We start from the raw sequence: 23,056 nt of genomic DNA on the forward strand, positions 1-23,056 counted from the left end.
AACAGATAAGTATCAGTCAGCTTCTTCCAACTGGCCCTGAAAAAGGTTCAGGTTTCCTTTGGTTTCAGCCAGCAGAGAGATTCTCATGGTGGAAGGCTCAGCTCCCTTATCAGCACATACCTCTGTTGTGCTATTCATAGGCACCAGACACGTCACAAGTGTGTGTGTGTTCTAGGGCTGGTAAGGGTGGAAGAAGGGAGGTATTCAAAGCAACATGAACTCATGCCAGATATGACTATTCACATATGCCCTGTAAATTTGTCTATTTTAAAAAATGAACTTTCTTTTCTGATAGAGGAGGTGGCATTGTCATAGTCTAATGGCATGCATGAATTTGTAGTTTTGATTTTCCTATTGATTTGTCTTTGGCTGTCACAGACACGTATAAAGATGTTTCTAACCTCTTTTCTTATCTGATTTTGAAGTGGGTGTGACCTATTGATGTAGTAAGCCTCAGTTGGTAACCCCTGGGTGTGATTGGTGTATGGCTGGCACTTGCCCACCCCATTCTTCCTTTTATGGGCAAAACTTAATCCCAGACTGCCAGGCTGATAATACTTATTGAGGACCAGTCACGTGGACCAGTTTTGACCAGAAGCTCTGGGCTAGAGAGCAGCAGCAGCCACCGCTGTGAAGACCATCAGGTTTTGACCCCCCCCCCCCCAATCTCTCACACAGGCACACAGTATATTGCTGTCATTAGCCAGCCTGGGACTTCTGGAGACAGACAGAGACAGTGGCTTAAGAGGAAAGTGTGACAGCTCTTAAAACAAGGAATCAGCAATCAAACACCTCAGGAGAGGAAGAAGAATAGAGAGAGAAAAAAATGACAACCATCATTGAAAGTCATACACAGTATCACCAGTCCTATGCAGTGACCGAGGACCACTATATGGCCCAGGAAGAGGACTGGGACAGGGACCTACTTCTGGACCCAGCCTGGGAGAAGCAGCAAAGGAAGGTGAGGAGGAAGGGTGAAACTGGGAATTGAAAAGGACAGTTCTGTCTCAGAGATGCCAAGTTTCCCAGTTCTAGGCTGGAGATTTTGGTACAGCCCTGGTTTTGAATTTATATCCCAAAGCAGTGTGGGATTTGTAGTGCCTGATCCTATCCATTGAAATCAGTACTGCAAGTCCAATAATGTACCAGGATGGGGTGGTCAGAAATCCAGGACTGTCCCAAAATCTGTAGCCTCGAATGGGGTAACCTGGCATCTCTGCTGTCTCTGTCCTGTATAACACACAGATCCACCCACATTCACACTTCATATTCTTTATGCTGTGTGCTGCTAGGCTTTGCAGCACAGAGCTCCAGTAGTGTGCAGTGTCTTTAATTAAACCAGTGTTATAAAATCTGCATGGACTTTCATGGATACATAGGTGCCATCATTAGAAGGGAGGTTTGTGGTGGATTTTGAAACAGGAGTTCATTGTGCACTGTCATCTCAATGACTCCTCTTTAAAATGATTCCCCCCCCCCCCCTCCCAATTCCTTCCTCTCTCTTTCACACTCGCATACAAACACAATACTGACTCACCTAACTGCCTGTCTCATAGAATTTTGAAGGGGAGTTTTGTGCCTGAGGTCTGGATTCTGCTCTATGGACAAGAGAGGGATTGGCAGTAAGAAAGATGATCTGGTTGGGAGGCAAATGCCTTTCAGCTGGTCTTCCAGGATAATTGACACCAGCTTGTGCAGCAGCGGCTTAGGGATGAGATTTCAGATGCTGAACTTGGTATGGGGTTGAGGGTGGGGGGAAGAGAAGAGTGACATTTTACTTAGATGCCTTACCAGTTGGAGGAGAGGTATTAGATTTCCTGCTGAAAAGACACTTTAAAAAGCAAAAAAGAATTATCTCCCAGAATTAAGATGAACTACTTTTCATCCTAGTTTTAATACTAATGGACTGAGGATCAGCTAGAAAGTTGCTGAGGCTGGAGGATTGCTTAAGAAGCTCTAGTAGATAACCTGAAATATGGGAAGGCCTTATATATATATATATATATATATATATATATATATATATATACACACACACACACTCATTATGTATGCCTTTCTGTATCTTCAATCACTTCAGAACATAAGTAAATGGTCTCGTCACACCAGTGGCATCTTTTCTGTCTGATTTAACTTAGTATTTCTAGTCATGAAGGACTTGCCCCTCCCTCACCCATGGGCTAAGCTTATTCAGTTGCATGCCATGATAAGTTTAGAAGAAGGTGGGGTTGGGGAACCAGTTTATTTTAGGATATGAATCTACCTAGGAGCAGTGACTGCTTCTTAGTAAATGTGTTCTGTTCTGTGTGTGGTTCAGTGGCGTAGCCAGACTGCCAATTTTGGATGGGCCTGAACCCAAAGTGGGTGGGCACAAAATTTTCTCTCTACCCCCTCCCCCAGCAAAATTTAGTCACGCTAATCAGATGCATTTGTCACACAGGGTAAAGTGCTGCTTTTCAGTGCATCAGATTTCAGAAAATTTATTTAATAGCCTAACACCCTTTTCAGTGAGCTTTCAGAGGCTAAAACCTCCTGCCTCAGGTCAGTATAATGCTGTTACGCTATCCTCTCCTGACCTAAGGAAGGAAGTATTGGTCTCTGAAACTTTATTAACACAGGTACCATATTACTTTATCCTAAATTAAAAATAAAATTATTTTCTTTACCTTTCTTGTATGGCCATTTACTTTTTCTCATTGTGTCGCTCCCAGTCTCTAGATTCTGCTTTCCTTCGTTTTCGCTTAACTCTTCTGCCACGGTTTCCTGGCCATTTCTCATTTTTCTCTCCTTTTTCTTTGCTTTCTTCAATATTTTTCTGCCTCTCTCTCTCTCTCTCTGTCCTGATTTAATTCATTCTTACCATCCATTCTTTAATTTCCTTCATCTACTTATGGCTTTTCATCTTTTTCTCACCCTTGTTCTCCCCATGCCCCTTCCTCTTATTCTCCAGTCTTTCACTACTCTCCTTTTCCATCCAGCAGCTCTCTTCTTTCTCTCCCCATCCTTCCAGTCTCCCCTCTCTCTCCCCATCCTTCCAGTAGTCTCCCCTCTTTCTTTCTGCATCCTTCCGTCCAGTGTCACCTCTTTCTCCCTACCCTTCCATCCAACGTCTTCCCTCTTTCTCTCCCCATCCTTCCATCCATTTACCCTCTCTCCTGATCCTTCCATCTAATGTCTCTCTCTTTCTAACCAGTGTCTCTGTATCACTCTACCCTTTTCTGTTCAGTGTCCCTTCTCTCTCCACATCCTTCCAGTCTCTCCCCTTTCTCTCTGCATCCTTCCAGTCTCTTCCCTTTCTCTCCCCATTCTTCCATCCAGAGTCTCTCTCCCCATCCATCCGTTTTCCCTCTTTCTCTCCCCATCCTTCCATCTGTTTTCCCTCTTTCTCTGCCATCCTTCCATCTGTTTTCCCTCTTTTCGCCCCATCCTTCCATCTGTTTTCTATCTTTCTTCCCATCCTTCCATGTTTTCCCTCTTTCTCCCCATCCTTCCATGTTTTCCCTCATCCTCTGCCATCCTTCCATCTGTTTCCCTCTTTCTCTGCCATCCTTCCATCTGTTTTCCCTCTTTTCTCCCCATCCTTCCATGTTTTCCCTCTTTCTCCCCATCCTTCCATGTTTTCCCTCATTCTCTGCCATCCTTCCATGTTTTCCCTTTCTCTGCCATCCTTCCATCTGTTTTCCCTCTTTTTCTCCCCATCCTTCCACCTGTTTTCCCTCTTTTTCTCCCCATCCTTCCATGTTTTCCCTCTTTTCCTCGACGAGGCCCGCCCTGCATGCCAGCGCCAGCCCCAGCTCCCATTGCCGGCCACTGCTGCTTTTCCTGTTGAGCAGCAGGGCCGGCGCTACAAAAAGAAGAAACGCTAACGGCGCTAAGGATGAAAAATGTTTTTAAAAAAAAAAGCGCGGCACCGGCAGGCACTGTCTAGGCAGCCTTGAGGCATTGGCTGCTGGCTCGCAGGCTCCTCCCGTCTCCTACATCACTGCCCCTGCAGGGGCAGTAACGTAAGAGACAGGAGGAGCCTGCGAGCCAGCAGCCAATGCCTCAAGACTGCCTAGACAGTGCCTGCCGGTGCCGCGTTTTTTTTTTTTAAACATTTTTCATCCTTAGCGCCGTTAGCGCTTCTTTTTGTAGCGCCGGCCCTGCTGCTCAACAGGAAGAAGCAGCAGTGGCCGGCAATGGGAGCTGGGGCTGGCGTTTGGCGGGCCTGGGCTGAAATTGGGTGGGCCTGGGCCCAGCCAGGCCCACCCGTAGCTACGCCCCTGGTGTGGTTTATATCACTTTAAAGGTTATCAATAGAAATCAAACAAAATAAAACATGGTAAAGAAAATAAGATGATATCTTTTTTATTGGACATAACTTAATACATTTCTTGATTAGCTTTCGAAGGTTGCCCTTCTTCGTCAGATCGGAAATAAGCAAATGTGGTAGCAGATAGTATATATAAGTGAGACATCCAAACATTACTTTGACAGTCTGACGAAGAAGGGCAACCTTCGAAAGCTAATCAAGAAATGTATTAAGTTATGTCCAATAAAAAAGATATCATCTTATTTTCTTTTCCATGTTTTATTTTGTTTGATTTCTATTGATAACCTTAAGAGTGGACTAACATGGCTACCACACCTCTCTATCACTTTAAATAAACTCTGGCATAAAATATTCCTGCTAGTTGAAACTCTTCTTCCACTCCCCAGCATTCCACTAGCTTTCCCAATTGCTTTATCATACAGTTTGTGAGTCTTAAGATTGTAAAGTATGATCTTCTAGTTCCTCTCCTGTTTGACACAAATCAGTATCTCAGCCCCTCTCATGTATTAGTCCTGTGGGAATGCTGAGTTGCTGGATTCACCTGGAAATGCCAGGATGCTATACAAAGGAAGAGCAGAAATAGGAAGTTTGCCATTTACTGATTTTTTTTTTTGTTACATTTGTAACCCATGCTTTCCCACTCATGGCAGGCTCAATGCAGCTTACATGGGGCAATGGAGGGTTAAGTGACTTGCCCAGAGTCACAAGGAGCTGCCTGTGCCTGAAGTGGGAATTGAACTCAGTTCCTCAGGACCAAAGTCCACCACCCTAACCACTAGGCCACTCCTCCACTCCTATAATGTTCAAATTTAAAGTAATGATATAGGGCATAAAGTGCATCTTGTTACTGCTCTTAAAACTGATATACCATTTGTGTAGTCCTTTATGTACGATGGAATAAGAAAAAAGGTCTTCCATGAGGGCTGTAACTTAGTTCATTCTTCAGGGGTTATTTTCTTATTTTCTCAAGTGGTTTAGCATATGATCTTGCCTTTTAGCTATGGCCATGCTTCTATGAAGAGTGCTTCAAAGTCCATAGACTTTGGAATCTTTGTTTCCACAGTTTCTCTGAAAGAAGGCATGCTCAGTAGAGTAATGTTCTTTAAATTGTGCTAGGACATTGTTTCAATTCATGCTCAGAGCTGGTACATTGAGAGTCTGATGTAATAAGCTGTGCAGAACATAGTTCCTTAGTGCACGTTAAAATAAGTTTTACTTCTGATGCAAATTACTGCAGCTTAAAAAATGAGAACAAAGAACTGTGCATACTACAGTTTTCTGTACTGGCAGAATTCTTTTTCTTTTTCCTTTCTCCTTTCCCACCACACAAGCCAGTCAATTTTCAGTATTGTCATGCACTGTTAAGTAAGGACCCCACTCTCCCTTTAAGGAGGAAATTAGGTTCAGGGAACCCAAGCCTGGGACCCTGCACAGTTAGGTCCTCAGCCAGAGAGTCCCCAAGGTTACAACACTCCACATGAGTGGACCAATAATACTTATTTTGTATTGGAAAAGCATACCTGCAGCATTCTCTTCTTACAGTGCTGCATCCTGAAAACTGGGACATCTGACTCTTGGTGAACATCAGAATGTACCACTAGAGGTCAGCCTGCCAACTTAGAGAGCAATTGCCTACTGTGCACTGGATCATCTGCTAGTTAAGAGGAAAGCATTCTCTCTAAATACTAGGGACCAGATGATAGAAAACCCCGTGCTGTTCCGAACAGCTCTCTAAAATTAGCGCCGGAACAGGGCAGGACAATAATGTCCCTATGACCAAAGCTAATAACATGCAAATTCATGCATGCTATTAACTCTGATAATAGGGGTATTTCTGCAGGAGGACTGTGCATTGGGCATGTGCCCAAGGCACAATCCTCATGCAGAAGTTGTTTCAGGTCTGGGCTGTCAAAAAAAAAAAGCCTAGACCATATCAGTATGTTATGGGCTGTAGGTCCGCTGGACCTCCAGAACCCCCAAACCCTCCCTGCACAGAGGCCCCAGAGGTCTAGCACCCCCCCCAACCCAACTAGACCCCCACTGACTGACAGACCCAACAGAAGAGAGGGCTGGAGGTCCAGCTGACCTCCAGCTCCCAGCTTCTTTTCACAGCAATGCATCCAAAATGGCAGCACCCTGCCCAGTGCATCCTAGAATGTGCTGGGCAGGGCTTCTCTACCATATAAGGGAGTTTCACCTTTATATGGTAGGGAAGCCTCACCCAGTGCATCCCAGGATGTACCTGGGCAGGGTGCCGCCATTTTAAAGGTGGCATTAGAAGGAGGAGGGAGTGCTACTTCCTCCTCCGTCATCTGAATGTATGGGGGGTGCGGGGCCACTAGATCATCAGGTGGGGGCCAGAGGTCCACCAGACCTCCAGCCCTCTCTTCTGTCGAGGGTGATGGTGGGGGGTCGGGTCTTTTGTGAGGGGAAGGGTTGGTCGGTCAGTCAGGGGGCCTCATGTCAGGGGGATGGGGGAGCTCTGCTAGCATGCAGATGCATGCTAGACAGGGCTCCCCATTCCTTCCCAATGATTTGTAAACCCTAACACCAGCTCCGAGCTGGCGTAGGGTTTACAGCAGTAGCCATACCCTTATTTGGCACGCTGCCTGCTGAGCTTTGGGAAGGAATACAAATGTCCCTGTTTAGCATGCATTTGCATGCTATTAGCATTCAGAGCCAGCGAGCGCATTGTTACATGCGCTTGCTGCCTCTGAACCTAGTCCTGTGCTAATAGCCTCTAGCGCCCGTGTTTGCTTTTGATCATCTGGTACTAGGTGGGGTATTGGATTAGGGCTGGCTAAGAGGGAAGAATGTCTCTTAACTTGTGCTGAACCATTGCATGAGTACTGGTTCAAACCAAAGAGCAGAAGAGCAGCCTAATGGTTAATGCAACAAGTGGAGAACCAGGAAAGCTAGAGTTCTAATCTCACTTCTCCAACAGATGTTCCTTGTGAGTTTTGGAAAGTTTATTCACCCTCTATTACATGTTTTCATGGTGAACCAAGGTTTTGTCTTCTTTTTTGTTATTTAAGATTACAGGGCACCCTTTGAAAGATACAGATGTTAACCCTAGTCTCCTGGTTAAATAAAGCACTTTCTGATGCAATTTTCTTATTGCCTGCATAGCTCTAAAAGGTCTGCAGTTACTTTTCACTAGTTTTTAAAGTACAAGTATGCACATACTTTTTCCTTCAGGAATTTTTTAAAATGTTATTTATTTATTAATTTTCAATGATTACAAACAAATACTAGTTTGTAAGGCAATACAGAGAAAGTATTAGAAGAAAAAAAAGGAAAATTCAACAGAATTATCACAAAATTTTTAACTCTTCCTTAGACCACAAAAGTTCCTGGGGGGAGTGGTACGAAAAAACTAAGGAGATTATTAACTTAGAAGAAAAAATTAAAGTCCAAATTGGCATAGTCCTGTTCTTTATCCCAATATCTTTAATTTATCGCTGATTCAGTTGTTCCCATCAATCGGCTAGATAGTTTTTTGAAGTCCAGGAAAATCCTTAACTGGTTTGGCTCGAAAAATACATATTTAATTCCTGACATATGGATCAAACATTTGCAGGGGTATACCAGTGTAAACGTTGCACCTAATCCTTTAACTTCTTCTTTTAAAGACAAAAATTGTTTCCTTCTTTGCTGTGTCATCTTTGTAACATCCGGGTAAACCCAAATTTTCTGACCGCAGAATAATGCAGAAGAATATTTAAAGTAGATAAAAAACAACAAAGCAGTGGAATCAAATGCATTTATTGGAACAATACCCGACGTGGCCGCGTTTCGCCCTCAGGCTGCGTCAGGGGTACAAACTATAAAAACAAAACATAAGTATAAAAACATGTATAACCATACATATTAACAATGTCATAAGCATGATTCAACTAATAAAAGGCAATTATTAAAATTCAACATATATAAAACAATCCTTTAAAAGTTCTAAAAAACATGTATAGACAAGATGCATATCTAAATGTACACAAAACTTTTATTTTTTATTGTCTGATGACACTTTTATTTTTTGTTTTTATATCTGTATAGAACTAGATTTTTGAAACTACTAGTGTGTATGATATATTTACATACACTTTTGATAGGTATGTATAAAGAAATTTCTTCCCCTCTTCATTGAATTGTTTTGATTCTAATTGTATGATTTTAACATTTTTTATTGAGAGTTATAAATGTGATATGAGTAATTGTAGATGTTCTGATAAAAATTTTATGTGATGTATGATTTTAATGATAATTATAAATATTTGTTTTACAGATGATATCATGTATGTCTATACATGTTTTTTTAGAACTTTTAAAGGATTGTTTTATATATGTTGAATTTTAATAATTGCCTTTTATTAGTTGAATCATGCTTATGACATTGTTAATATGTATGGTTATACATGTTTTTATACTTATGTTTTGTTTTTATAGTTTGTACCCCTGACGCAGCCTGAGGGCGAAACGTGGCCACGTCGGTATTGTTCCAATAAATGCATTTGATTCCACTGCTTTGTTGTTTTTTATCTACTGTTTTGTAAGCAGTTGTGTGCCTTTTTGTTTTTTTTGAAGAATATTTAAAGTACAATTTCATTATCATATTTAAATCCTGCTCGAATACCAAGGACACTATCAGAGTTTCTCTGGATGATATTTTAATCATAGAATCTTCCAATATTGCGGTTAAATTCTGCATATATACCAGCTTGTGATGGCATATTCACCAAATTCACTGATTCTGAAGCTTCTCCATTTTTTTTTTTCAAATATTCGGTAAATAATAAACTTTGCTACATGGGGGAATTTCTGTTGGAGATAGTTTCAAAATTTCTTGTAGGTATTTTTTGAGGAAATCCCGAGGGGTCAAAGCTGGTGATATAGGAAAATTCAACAGTCTAAGTGTAAGTCGTCGATTGTAATTTTCTATTTGCTCTATTTTGCGAGCCATTAACACTTTATCTTTAACTAAAGCATCAACAGTAGTTTTCACTGTATTAACATCTTCTTTTAACTGAGATATTTGGTTAGTAGATTCTTTTCTAACATGATCCAATGATTCTGACATTATTGTCAATTTACTCACAATTGTAGTCATTTCTATAGTTGACGTGCTCAGAAGTCAATCTCTGGACCGCTTTCCATATAGCTTCCATGATCACCTCCTGGGGTGTCTCTTGCTCCAGAATATTCTCCTCTGTCTGACCAGGGGAGATACCACCAAGCAGGCTCAAACTATCAGACTCTTTGGTCTGAGTTTGGCCTGCTATCTCCACTCTGGCAGCAGCAGGACATGGAGGTGGATTCAGCTCCGGCTGCGAAAGGGTGGTATCTGGCCCCAAGATTGGCATCACTCCTTCCACGTCAGTCAACACGGGGCTCGCCAATCCGTATTCCGAGGGTAAGCTCACAAAACGATCCAAAGTTTGCTGGATTGGGGACGATGTTATGGCTAACGGCGGTTGCCCCTTTGTCATCCCTTTCCTTTTTGTATGAGGCATCTCGAAAAATAGAAGAAAAAACCCCCCAAGAAAAATCGCCAGCAAGCAGAGGAATTGTTTGCGAGACCAGCTAGGACGCCATCTTGCCACACCCCTCCTTCATGAATTTTCAAAGTAAAAGTACTTGCAGACACTTAAACCCCATTTTTTGCAGATAATTTTTTCAACCAAAACCATATAAAAATACTAGGACTAGGGGGCATGCGATGAAACTACAGTGTAGTAAATTTAAAACAAATCGGAGAAAATATTTCTTCACCCAATGCATAAATAAACTCTGGAATTCGTTGGCAGAGAACGTGGTGAAGGCGGTTAGCTTAGCAGAGTTTAAAAAGGGGTTAGACAGTTTCCTAAAGGACAAGTCTATAAACCACTACTAAATGGACTTGGGAAAAATCCACAATTCCAGGAATAACATGTATAGAATGTTTGTACGTTTGGGAAGCTTGCCAGGTGCCCTTGGCCTGGATTGGCCGCTGTCGTGGACAGGATGCTGGGCTCGATGGACCCTTGGTCTTTCCCAGTGTGGTATTACTTATGTACTTATATGGATCAAGGAGGTTTTATGACAGGAGACAGCATGATATGAAAAAGCTGAAGCTGTCTCCCCCGGGCTGCTGTATTATTGGTGTACTTTAAACAAACTATCAGCTAACAGTTACCGAGAAGAAAAATCCAAATACCTGACTCCGTAAACATGCTAATATAGAATATATCTGGTGGCATACATTACCCATAAGTTTGAGCTAGCCAGTACTTTTGGTACTACGAGGCATCCCATGGTGTTATGCATGTGGTCTCCTTTTCAGACTTATTTACATTTATAAGAATGCACCTGTTCACTGGATAAGATATATCCCTCCCATGTTATTGTTTGTGTTTTGATTGTTATTCTCTTGTTCTGTTTTGAAACATGTTCAAAAACCAAAAAAGCTGTAAAAAAAAAAAAACACACATAGGCAATCATAAGTGTTTGCTATTGTTTTTTATATATGTTTTTTGTTATCATAAACAAAAATAAAGGCATATTGTGCAGCACTGAAATACACAATACAGCATTGCAAATAACAAAGCAAGCTCTGAACCATGGCAAACATTTTGGATATAATCCTGCCCCCTCTCCCTTCACAGACCCTTTGAAAATTCCCCAGCCCCCCGATCCCCTCCTAGCAGAAAGAATGCAAAACCAAGGAGCTTTACTAAAACAAAATAAACCTCACAAGTTTGCTATTGTTTTCAATATCTGTGAATGTTTGGGGTCACTCAATATGCCTTCAGCCCCAGATAATGGACCAGATAGGCTCATGCTGTCTCCTGTCATAAAACATCCTTGTTATGGATATTAAAGACAAAAATGTGCAAGTTTTTCAATTCCCACCCTAATTGCATCCTCAAGAACACTAAATATGGGTATAATTATGCAAATTGTCCAATGTCCACACAGAGGATGGGCATTTTTCAAATAGCCAATTACTGCTGCTGAAAATTCAGGAAAATGGGGTTTATTGGTTAGCAGCTGCTGTTAAACGTATACTTTTGAATATCCATCCCTGGGTGTTTTGTTTCATTTTATTTATCTTCAAAGCCCTGAATGATAGTGCAGACCTACCAAGTCTCCCGCACTCCCTCCAGAGCGGGAAAGTCTTCTGCCGAGACACTTCCTGCCACCAACGCACTACTGCCGCTGCTGCCACTGCTGATTTTCCCAATGAGCGGCAGCGGCCATGACAAAACAACAAAAAAATGGAAGCGCTGGGCCGCAGCAGTAGCCTTCAAACGTGCTGTGCTGTTGGCTCTGCCGGTCCTCTGCCCCCATCAGAACGTGAAGTTGATGTCAGTTGGGTCTGAGGACCGGCAGAGAAAGACACTGACTGTGAAAGAGAGTGTGTGTAAGAGTGAGTGTATGTGTGACAGAGATACCTCCCCCCCTCTGGTTTGAGGACCCCCTCCATCCCCACCCTCTCTGGTCTCAGGACCCCCTCTGGGGGGGGGGGGTACTGCTGAATTGGGAGGGGGTGGAGCTGCCGATAGGGGGGGCAGGGTTTAATTTCTTTCTTTTTCCTTCATCTACCTATGCCCCTTCCTATTATTCTCCCCGCACTTCCATTTTTTTTTGTTTTGCCACATCCGCTGCTGCACATGGGGAGAAGCAGCAATGGCCAGGAAACATACTTGGGGGAAAGGATGCGGAAATGGAGGCAGGAGGTGCTAAAAGGGAGCAGAGGGGAGAAAATGGTAGAAGAGTGGGGTGCTGGATGGAAGAGAGGTACAGAGAGATGAGTGCAAAGATGGGGAGAGAAAGAGGGGACATAGAAAACAGCAGGAGAGAGAGAAGCGGCTGGGGAGAAAGGGGGAGACCCTGGCTAGATGGATAGAGAAAGACGGGAGAGAAAGAGGGAAGATACTGAATGGAATGGTAGGGGGAGAAAGAGGAGATACACTGGAAGAAGGGAGAGAGGGGGACATGATGAATGGAGAAAAATAGGGAGAGAGAATGGGAACATGCTGTTCATACGCTGTTCAAAATTCTGCTGCACGACTAATATTCTGCCAGTGTCGTTATGCTCATATTACCCTCTCCTCAAGTCACTTCACTGGCTTCTTATCCGTTTCCGCATACAGTTCAAACTCCTCTTATTGACCTATAAGTGCATTCACTCTGCAGCTCCTAAGTACCTCTCCACTCTCATCTCTCCCTACATTCCTCCCCGGGAACTACTAGTACTACTATTTAGCATTTCTATAGCGCTACAAGGCATACGCAGCGCTGCACAAACATAGAAGAAAGACAGTCCCTGCTAACTCCAGACTCCGTTCCTTTTATCTTGCTGCACCATATGCCTGGAATAGACTTCCTGAGCCGGTACGTCAAGCTCCATATCTGGCCGTCTTCAAATCTAAGCTAAAAGCCCACCTTTTTGATGCTGCTTTTAACTCCTAACCCTTATTCACTTGCTCAGAACCCTTATTTTATCATCCTCACTTTAATACGCCCTTATCTCTTGTTTGTCCTGTTTTTCTGTCCTAATTAGATTGTAAGCTCTTTCGAGCAGGGACTGTCTCTTCATGTTCATGTGTACAGCGCTGCGTACGTCTAGTAGTGCTTTAGAAATAAGTAGTAGTAGAGACACACACACACTGGATGGAAGGATTAGGCGAGAGGGTAGATGTTGGATGAAAGAGGGAAGGTATTGGAAGGATGGGGAGAGAAAGAGGGAAGGCGCTGGATGGAAGGGTAGGGAGAGAGAGGGGAGATGCTGGATAGAAGGATGCAGAGCGAAAGGGAGAGTCACTGAAAGGGATGGGGAGAGGAAGAGGGGAGATGATGGAAGGGTAGGGAGGGAAAGAAAGAGGAGAGCTGCTAGATGGAAAGGGAGAGAGGATAGAGTTAGTGAAAGACTGGAGAATATGAGGAAGGGGCATGGGGAGTACAAGGGTGAGAAAAGGATGAAAAGTCATACGTAGATGAAGTAAAAAGAGGGAAATTGAAGACTGGATAGTAAGAATAAATTAAACCTGGAGGCAGAAAAAGAAGTTGAAGAAAACAAAGAAAAAGGGGAGAGAGAGAAAAATGACAAATGGACAGGAAACGCTGGCGAGAGAGTTAAGAGAAGACGAAGAAAAGCAGAATTAAGAGACTGGGACCAATACAATTAGAAGAAGTAAATGGATAGACAACAAAGGTACAGAAAATAATTTTTATTTTGAATTTAGGATAAAATAATGTGGTAGCTGTGTTAATAAAGGTTAATAAATGCAAATAAAACATAAAATAGAAAATAAGGTGATACCTTTATATTGGACTGGTTTTAATACATTTTTGATTAGCCTTCACAGACCAACACTTCCTTCCTCAGGTCAGGAGAGGATACCATAACAGCAGTATACTGTCCTGACCTGACTTGAGGCTGGAGGTTTTGGCCTCTGAAAACTAATTGAAAAGGGTAGTAGGCTGGTACAATAAAAAGGTATCATCTTATTTTCCATTTTCAAGTGCCTGAACAGAGCATATGCAGGAGGGCCGGATTTGGCAGTTGAAGCACTCTGCCGAGTGCTGAACTGCTCAAACAACACAGTATGAGGCTCATATAGTGAACCTCTTCAAACAGTGGAGCTTGGGCAGCACTGCCAGCGATTCAACCAGTGCCACAATTTTGGAGTGGCTTTAAGCTCAAAGTGGGGGGGGGGGGGGGGAGCTGAGGCCCCCTCATGGTTATGTCCCTGGGGGGGAACAGATGTTGGATAGGGGGTTTAATAGAATGAACAGAAACACTCCCTCTTATCCATCCCTGCAGTTACTGGTGTAAATAAAATATTTTCTGGAATGGCCAGCAGGTGGAGCCACGATGTACAGTGAGTGGAGCCAAGGCAGAGTGTGGTGGGGCTGGGGGCATGTACTAAAATCTCCCTCTCAAAAATCGTGACCCTTTGGCAGCTCTGATGCTTCTGTTTTGTCGTTGTTTTTTTGTTTTTTTGCAAATTGACTGTTCCCACTGTACATGTTGCAAAATACATATATTTTCCCCACAGCCGTATAAATATTTTACTAAAAGAGCCTTTTGTGAAATACACTGCAAATTGTGAATATGTTGCCTTTTTGAAGCTTATTTTATAAAACCAAGCTAGGTGTCTACGTGCTTTTATAAAACAGGCTCTCAGATCCAGTTCCAATAGCACACAAACACTAACACATAAATTTACATGAAGGTATAAATTTTGTGTATATGCCTGTGACACCTTGTGTAGAGGGTTGGGTGTGACTGGTGAAATAATGCAGTCAGACAAATGGATGAAACACAAAAATATTTATTTAAAGAGATTCTTGGGCCTGTTCCTTCATAGGATCCAAGATATAGGGTGGAAAACCCTCTGCAGTACAGCAACAGAGTCTTAGGATGGCCTCTGGCAGCAGGCCAAACACAGTCCATAGCTGTTGGTGTGGTCATGCCCAAAACGCAGCCCACAAGGTTCCGGGTTCCTCCATGGACTCCAGGTCTGCCTCCTGCCAGACTGCAAAACAGGCTTGCAAAGTCAATTTCAAAAGTAACAATGGCTTACCTCAGCCAGATAATGATTGTCGAAGGGGGCGCTTCAGCAGCACACAGTGGGGATTCATGTCTTTCCTCTCTGGGCCTCCTTAACTTCTACCTTGCCCTGTCTTTTGAACTTTCCAGTAGTGACTCCACCTCTCCTGGCTTGCTTCCTCCTGGGGTGGGATCTGCATTCTTAAGTTGGCTCAGGCTAATTAAAGGGAGACTTTTCTTAAGGGTGAGAGGCAGTGTCCTATAAACCCTGTCACATACCCTCCTCCTCAGCTCAACCGTACCCGGTTAAACGCCTGCCAATTCAGGGTCCACTTCCCTGGACAAAAAGTCCTCATTCACATGTTCTTGGCCCACCTGGCGTTGTACCTGATACTTGAAGAGGTGAAGGCTGAGGAACCATCACATTACATGTGCACTTGAATCTTTATGGTGGGCTATGCACTACAGGGGTTGATGATCAGTGACCAACATGAAGTCACGGCCCAGTACATAATACAGGAACATCTCCAGGGCCCATTTGACCACATGAGCCTCCTTCTCAATTACCGCATAGTTCTTTGCCCTTGGGAACAGCTTTCGGCTAATTAACATCACCGGGTGGTCTTCCACTTCCTGGGCCAGAACAGCCCTGAGCCCAACCTCTGATGCATCCATCGGGACAATAAAGGACCAGTTAAAATCTGGGCTGACCAGCACTGGTTTCGAGCAAATAGTCTTCTTTAGAGTTTGGAAGGCCACATTCAACTGTTCGGTCCAGTGTACCTTTTCACAGGCCTTCAGGAGGCGGGTTAGTGGCTCTGCTTTCTCTGCAAATCCTGGAATAAACTGGCAATAATACCCTACGATCCTGACGATGGCTCGTACTTGCTTCTTTGTCTGAGGGATTGGCACCTGGATGATGGTCTCTACCTTTCAGATCTGGGGTCTCACTTGTCCTCTCCTGACCGAGTATCCCAGGTACTGTACTTCCTGTCCTCCCAAGAACACTTCTTGGGATTCACTGTTAATCCAGTGGTCCATAGACTGTCCATTACTGCATCTACTTGGATAAGATTGGCTCTCCAATCTTCACTGTAGATGACAATGTTGTCCAAGAAGACAGCTGCGTAGTCACCATGGGGTCTAAGTAGGCAGTCCACAAGGTGCTAAAAGGTAGCTGGAGCTCCATGGAGGCCAAATGGGAGCACCATGAATTGGAACAAATCTTGAGGTATTGAAAAGGCTATCTTCTCCTTGGCATCTGGGGTGAGAGGTACCTACCAATATCCCTTGGTCAGGTTTAGGGTTGAAATGAATCGGGCATCTCCCAGTCGCTCAATGAGTTCATCTACCCTTGGTATTGGATAGGCCTCTAACTTGGAGACAGCATTCACTTTCCTGAAATCAATGCAAAACCGGATACTTTGATCCAGTTTTGATACCAACACAATGGAAGATGCCCAATTACTGGTGGACTTTTCAATCACTTCCCATCTTAGCATCTCTTCGACTTCCTTCACCACCGCTTGCTGCTGGACTTCTGGGATTCGATAGGGATGCTGCCAAGCTTATGGGATTTGATAGGGATGCTGCCAGACCACCATTCCTGGTTCGATGATAGTGTCATGAGTTGCAAGGTGAGTACGGCCTGGCACGCCAGAAAACACATCTTCATTTTAGCGTATCAACTGCTCCAGGTCAGCCTTCTGCAAGTCAGAGAGCTGGTTGCCAAATGGAACTTGCATAGGTCTGGAGTCTATCGGGACCTCTGGGCCAAAGTCATCTCTTTGGACTAGGGCCGCCGTCATGGGGACCCACTTCTTCATTAAGTTGACATGAAAGATTTTTGACAGGTCCTCTCTTTCCATGACTTCATAAGGACCCTGCCACTTGCATAACAACTTACTTTGGCAGAGCGGATCCTTGCCAATGCTGGGGGTTGGGTTGGGGGGGCGGCGGCGGCCACTGGACCACCAGGGACCATTTTTGGGGGGTTTGGGGGGGCTGGAGACCCACCGGATCTCCAGCCCTCCCTGAACCTGGGGGGGAGGGGGTGGTGGGATCGTCGGGAGGGACCTTCACTCCCCTGTCGCTGGGGGGGGGGGTGGTTTGCATCTTTGGGGGAATGGGGGCCTGCCAGCATGCAAATGCATGCTGGACAGGGCTCACCATTCCTCCCCAATGATCTGCAAACCCTAACGCCAGCTTAGAGCTGGCGTAGGGTTTGTCGCGGCCAGTGACCCAATCTTTGGCGCACTGGTCACTGATCATTGAGGATGAATGCGTTAAGCCTCGTTTAGCATGCATTTGCATGCTACTTGCGGTAAGAGCCCTCGAGCGCATTGTTTCACGCACTCGAGGGTGCTGATCATGCAGGGTTAGCAAACACCGGCGCTAGTATGGTGCTAACAGCCTCTAGCACTGGCGTTTGCTTTTGATCATGAGGGTACCAGAGCACTTTTCTGTAATCTGGACATTCCTGAAACAGGTCTAAATAAGGACGTCCTTCTTTTTAGACATGAACATTTCAACCCAATCTGTTATCGCTGTTGGACATCCAGATTTCAGGCCCTCCCTAGTCCCTCTCAAAACAAGCCCCCTTGCTATTTGGAAATTCTGCAGTGTTGGACATCCCTATTCTGCCTTTGCATAATTGGAATTTGGATGTTTCAAGCACACGGACATCCATTTCGGCCCTTTGAAACATCCATATGCTTCGAAAATGAGTGCCAAAGTCTCACAGTTTAAGATTCTGCTCCTAGCTGTGGGTTGCAGAGTGTCCCAAAAGTTCGCCCACATCTTCTGGAGATGTTCCCCTTCCGTAGAGGACATGTCAAATTCCACGTCTTTCCAGTTTCAAAAATTCTATCATTTGAGTTCTCCATGCTCTCACAGATGGTCCTTTCTTTTCTCGCCAGTGCAACAGTATGGTTCTCTTTCCCATCAGCATGGTTCTCTGCAGGAATGTGCAAAAGCCTGGAGGGACTGGTCGCGCATATTTGTACACCCCAATGTGGCTGGGGCTTGACTACACCACGGGCATGCATCTGAGTCTCCAAAGCCTGCCTTGAAGGCTCGTGCTGGCGAAATGTACAGCCTGAGAGTAAATTTGTATTGCATCTCCCAATATCGACTGAAGACGGAGCGTTTCTGTATGGAGGTCAGAAATCTGCACAGAATCTCTTCTGTTACTGCTGGTGTCAAATCTTTGGCCCAGTGCTGCGCTCCCGTGCGGAAGTCTGTATCCTCAGTCGAGTCTTGTAAAAATCTATGATGGAATTTGAGAGGTATCGAGTTCTGTGCCTCCAATGTCAGTGCTGTATTTAATGTATCCTGAACATCTTCACTCAGGTTGGTCCAGCCCAATGCTGAGACATAATGGCACATCTGAAGACATGCAAAGCGATCAGCCTCTGTGAGTCCAAACTCCTGCTGCAGATCTGCGAAGGGCCGCGCTCTCCCCTCATCCGACACCAGCTGGTAAACATACTGTATCCCAAGCTTCCGCCAGTGATGAAACGCCACCGAGGAAGATCCCTCTAGGAAATCTGGGTTATGAAGCAGCGGTAAGAAAGGGGTAGCTTTCCAATCAAATCTGTGCCGCTTGCAGAGCCACTTCCAAGCTGCCCTTGCTGATGCAACTAGTGGGTTCTGTTCTTTCCCGGTTCCTAGCCCCCCTCCCGGAACGTGTAACCTCCATCCTAAATGTACAGTAGGGACAAGAGCCCTCTCTAGCTCTATCACCGAAAAATCACCTGTCCCCACCAGCCAGTCTCTGATATGTCGCATGGAACATGCTATTGTGAGATATCGTATATTGAGCAGCCCCATCCCCCCCTGCGGTCTTGGTTTCTGTATAACATGGATTGGGAGCCTAGGTCTCTTCCTGTTCCACAAAAAGGTCTGTATGGAACGATGTAATGTCCGCTTTTCCCCCCTCCTCAGGTATAGTGGCAACATCTGAAACAGATACAGCCATTTGGGGGCTATCATCATGTTAAACAGACCTATGCGGCCCGAGAGGGATAAAGGGCAGGCTCCCCACAACTTCAACAGTCGCCTAGTGGTGGCCAATAAGGGTCTTACGTTTGCCTTATATAGTGTCTCCATGGCCCTGGGGATAGTTACCCCTAAGTATCGAAGCTGACCATCTGCCCATTGTAAGGGGAAATGACCTCTCCATTCTGATTTCAGTGTGTCATCTAGGGCCAGTGCCATTGATTTTGACTTGTTAAGCTTATAGCCCGAAAGATCACCATAGTCAGTAATAGTGTGCAGAAGGCACCCCAAAGAGGTCTGTGGGTCACTCAGGAGCACCATCACATCGTCTGCGTAGGCGAGCACCTTAAGCTCTCTCCCACTGACCTTAATCCCTTTTATGCTGTCCTGTGCACGAATCTTCATTAGCAGGGGTTCCAGCGTTAACAGAAAAAGTAACGGGGATAAAGGGCAACCCTGGCAAGTGCCTCTACCGATGTCAAATCCTGCAGTTTTAACCCCGTTGACCCGAATCATATCTTGCGGTTGCGTATAAAGTGTTTCTATAGCACTGAGAAACCACCCGCTTAACCCTATGTCTTTCAGAGTTTCAAACATAAATGGCCACTCTACCTGATCAAATGCGGGTTCTGCGTCTAGGCTCACCACCAATCTCTGAGCACCATGGTGTGGGCTAGCCAACATTGCAAGGATCAGTCTGTGTATGTTCAACACAGATTGGCTGCCCCGGACGAAGCCCGCTTGGTCCTCTTTAATAAGACGCGACATCAGGGGCGCTAGTCTCTCTGCCAGAATGCGTGATAACAGTTTGATCTCAACATTGATCAGAGAGATGGGTCTATAGTAGTTGGGTTGTAACGGATCTCTATCTTTTTTGGGGATCAAGCTAATTAGCGCCGTGTTGGCATGTGGGGGAAAGTGTCCAGTCTCCACCACAGTGTTAAGATACTCAGTCAGCGGCCCTACGATCTGTGTGTTGAGCATTTTATAAAATTCTCCAAAGAGGCCATCTGGCCCCGGCGCTGAATAGAACCTCAACGCTCCAATCGCCTTTTGAAACTCTTTGGCCGATACCGGAGCGTTGAGGGAAATTAATTGGGCTGCGGGTATTTTCTCTAATCCTACATCTTTCAGATACTGCTGTATAGCCTCTCGTGTTCCTACACTCTCCCGTTCCCTCCTGTACAAGGTGGTGAAGTGTTGATGGAAAGTCTGTGAGATCTCATGAAGGTCATGTGTTATTCCCCCCGCCGATGTGCGAAGCGCTGTAATGAAGTGGGCTTTTTGCACGCCTTTCACGAGTCTAGCAACCATCCCTCCCGCCTTGTCTCCATATTTGTGCAACTTATATTTCTTGTACAGGAGGGATCTCGTTACTCGTTCGTGCAGTAAACTATTAAGTGCTACCCTGGTGGACATGAGTGTTTCATAATTTGTCTGGGTCGGTGCTCTAGCATATGTTCACCTCGCTGCTCTGAGCTGCCGTTCTAGAGCTACAACCCCTTGGGCGATTTGCCGATTCTGCTTACTGACATAGGCTATAATCTTGCCCCGGAGCACGGCCTTGGCCATGGACCAGAACAAGACTACATCCTCAAGATGTTCCTGGTTATGCGAAGCAAACTCCTCCCATTTCTTTTGTAAATACGTTGTGAAGTCTTTAGATGAAACACTTTAAATGCTTTACCTCCTATCCATCCACATGGGACTGTTAGAATGGGTCTAGAGGCAGCACAGCAATACTGCTGAAGATATGTGAAGTGAGTGCCATGCTCACTTCCCTTTAAAATTTTTTATCTGGCCTGACTACCATGTTAAATGTGAGGGGAGGCGTAGTATTAATAAAGATAGGGAGAAGGAGGGGGGGGGGGGGGTCTACTGTTTGGTTTTGATTTCTGCTTGAGGAGTTTATTGCTTTGGATAATGGCTATATGGAGAAGGTTTGTAGTGAGGTATTTAATGAAGCATGTTCCTGCTTGGACTTCTCAAAATGGTTTTGATTGCTGTTAAAATAAATAAAAAGTACTAAAATTTTAAAAAATGTATGTGCTTGGAGGGAAAGGGAAGACAGAAGAGGAAGGTGTGGGGAGGGGAGTGTTCCCTGAACCCTCTACTGCATTTACCAAATGTTGTCTGCAGACTTACCTCAGTCTCCCTGTTCCTACTGCATTCTAGATCTCTGTCTGCAGACCCACCTCAGAGTCCCTCTCCTGCACTGCGCCACTGACCCAGAAGCTTTTTTCAGAACATTCTCCCCTGCACACACGCAATATGCACCCAACATCCCTTGACTTGCTCTCTTACACATATATGTACACCCCCTGCCTCACAAATCGCCACTGCCCCACATACCCTACCAACAACTGATACCCCTAATAGACACTCACTCTCACACATTACACTCTACTGTGCTCCCAACATACACAAATCTCTTCTCCCACACCTTATACATGTCACCCACAGCAGACAACTCCCCCATATATCTCTATTGTCTTAGGTATCCACCTGCAGACCACATATCAAAACCTTGCATCCATACTCATTCCACCCCAGATCCCCTTCAATTTCCATACAACCACTCTCCTCTGCTCTCTGACTGTATCTCAAGGGGTCATGTCCCTGGCCTCCATTGCCTTGGGGAAACATGGTATTAGGGGGCCATCTTTCCACTTGCTTCTGTGTCTTTCTAAAATTATCTCCATTTCCCCCTTAAGTTCTTTTCCTTAGTGTTCTCCCAGGGACAATGTCTCCATATAGGTTACTTTTTCACATACCAGTCATACTGTGACAGTTATGAACCTCTCTTCTTAGCCAAGGTATGTGGAGTATAATCTCTGCTTCTCAAATGTATTGCTAACACTCACCAAAGTACTTGCATCATGCCAAAGAGAGCTTCCTCCTGGAGTTCCTATGAGGTATATAGGTTTATTTATTTATTTTAGGACATTTATACCCCGCCTTTTGCCACAGGTTTGCAGCTCCAAAGCGGCTTACAATGAACCAATAAAATAAATTAAATACAGTTATATTTCAATAGTTAGGGCGGGAGAGCAGAATGAGAAGGGAAAGGGAAAGGTAAGGGAGACAAAGATGGGCAGCAGAAGTCCAGGTGGACCAAGAGGGATGATGGAAATCCAGCCTAACAAGAACAGGTCCAATGAAGATCTGAAGAAACAGCAGCAGCATGCAGAGGCAGGACGACACTGGAGGCAGGCTTCCTCTGCAACGGAGCCAGTAGCACAGGAGTCATGATGGCGGATCAAACGGTCGTCCTCCGCAGCACCAACCGTCAGACCTCCTCCACTGCACCTCCATCAGGCCAGCTGAAGAGAAGAGCCGGGGTACAAATCTGACAGGCGGGAAGGAGGATGCGAAGGCAGCAGGGGAGAGGCAACAGCGCAGCACCCAGCAGTCAACTGTCTGCCCGGCAGCAACAGGGCTCAGGCAGAGCACGGCGGGCCAGTCCCACAGAGCGGAGGAAACTGGCGGCACGGACGAACCGAGGGAGCCCAAAGACAGAAATCACCAGCTCAATCGAGCACCCCGCCCGACCTGGCACCCGCAACTGCTCCGGCAAAGTGAACAGGCCGTCCACTGGCACCGAAAACTTGAAGATCGCCAGCGGCCCCTCGACACAGCTTGCTCCAAGACAGGTGGTAAGAGGAGCCCCAGATCTTCACGGACCCCAAAGATCAGATTCGGGCCAGTGCCCTGCTAGACAACACAAAATGCCTAGCCACCTGCCTGGGATTGCCCTGCGGCCACTTTCCCCAGCACAGCTCAGGTCCTCCTTCACCTGCCGCTTGTGCTCTACACTAGCACCCTCCTCCCACCGACTGGGTCACAACCACCTCAGGGCGAGTCTCCCAGGCTCAAATTATCCCTAGTGATTTCTAGGCTACTGGGGCCACATTTCCAGTGGTCCCATGGTTCCCAGAAAGCACTCACAGACCCAACACAAAAATCACCAGGATTCTTTATCAGTCCAGACAGGCAGAACAAACAAGCAATTGTGTTTATTCTCAAAACAATGGACAAAAATGCAATTGGCAAACAATAACAGGTAATTGAAATAATAATAAATTATAACACTAACTAAACATTTGCATACTGGCTAAACAGTACCTGGGAAGATCAGGACATATAATTGTTCACACAGCCTTAGCAAAAAGATCTATCTCTTTATCCAGGCTAAAGCTGAAGCAACAATCAGC

At 45.0% G+C, this 23,056-nt stretch overlaps 1 protein-coding gene across 1 annotated transcript in view; it reads left to right on the plus strand.

Annotated features, from left to right (window-relative positions):
• The first annotated feature begins 638 nt into the window (after window positions 1-638).
• Window positions 639-23,056, plus strand: part of ACTN3 (actinin alpha 3) — a 368,054-nt gene continuing 345,636 nt past the window's right edge. The window contains exon 1 of the mRNA XM_030217755.1: window positions 639-961. Coding sequence (XP_030073615.1) covers window positions 827-961 — 135 coding nt within the window. The 5' untranslated portion in view covers window positions 639-826. The remainder of the gene's footprint in view (window positions 962-23,056) is intronic.

Source organism: Microcaecilia unicolor, chromosome 11 (genome assembly GCF_901765095.1).
Source record: "Microcaecilia unicolor chromosome 11, aMicUni1.1, whole genome shotgun sequence".
Taxonomy (NCBI): domain Eukaryota; kingdom Metazoa; phylum Chordata; class Amphibia; order Gymnophiona; family Siphonopidae; genus Microcaecilia; species Microcaecilia unicolor.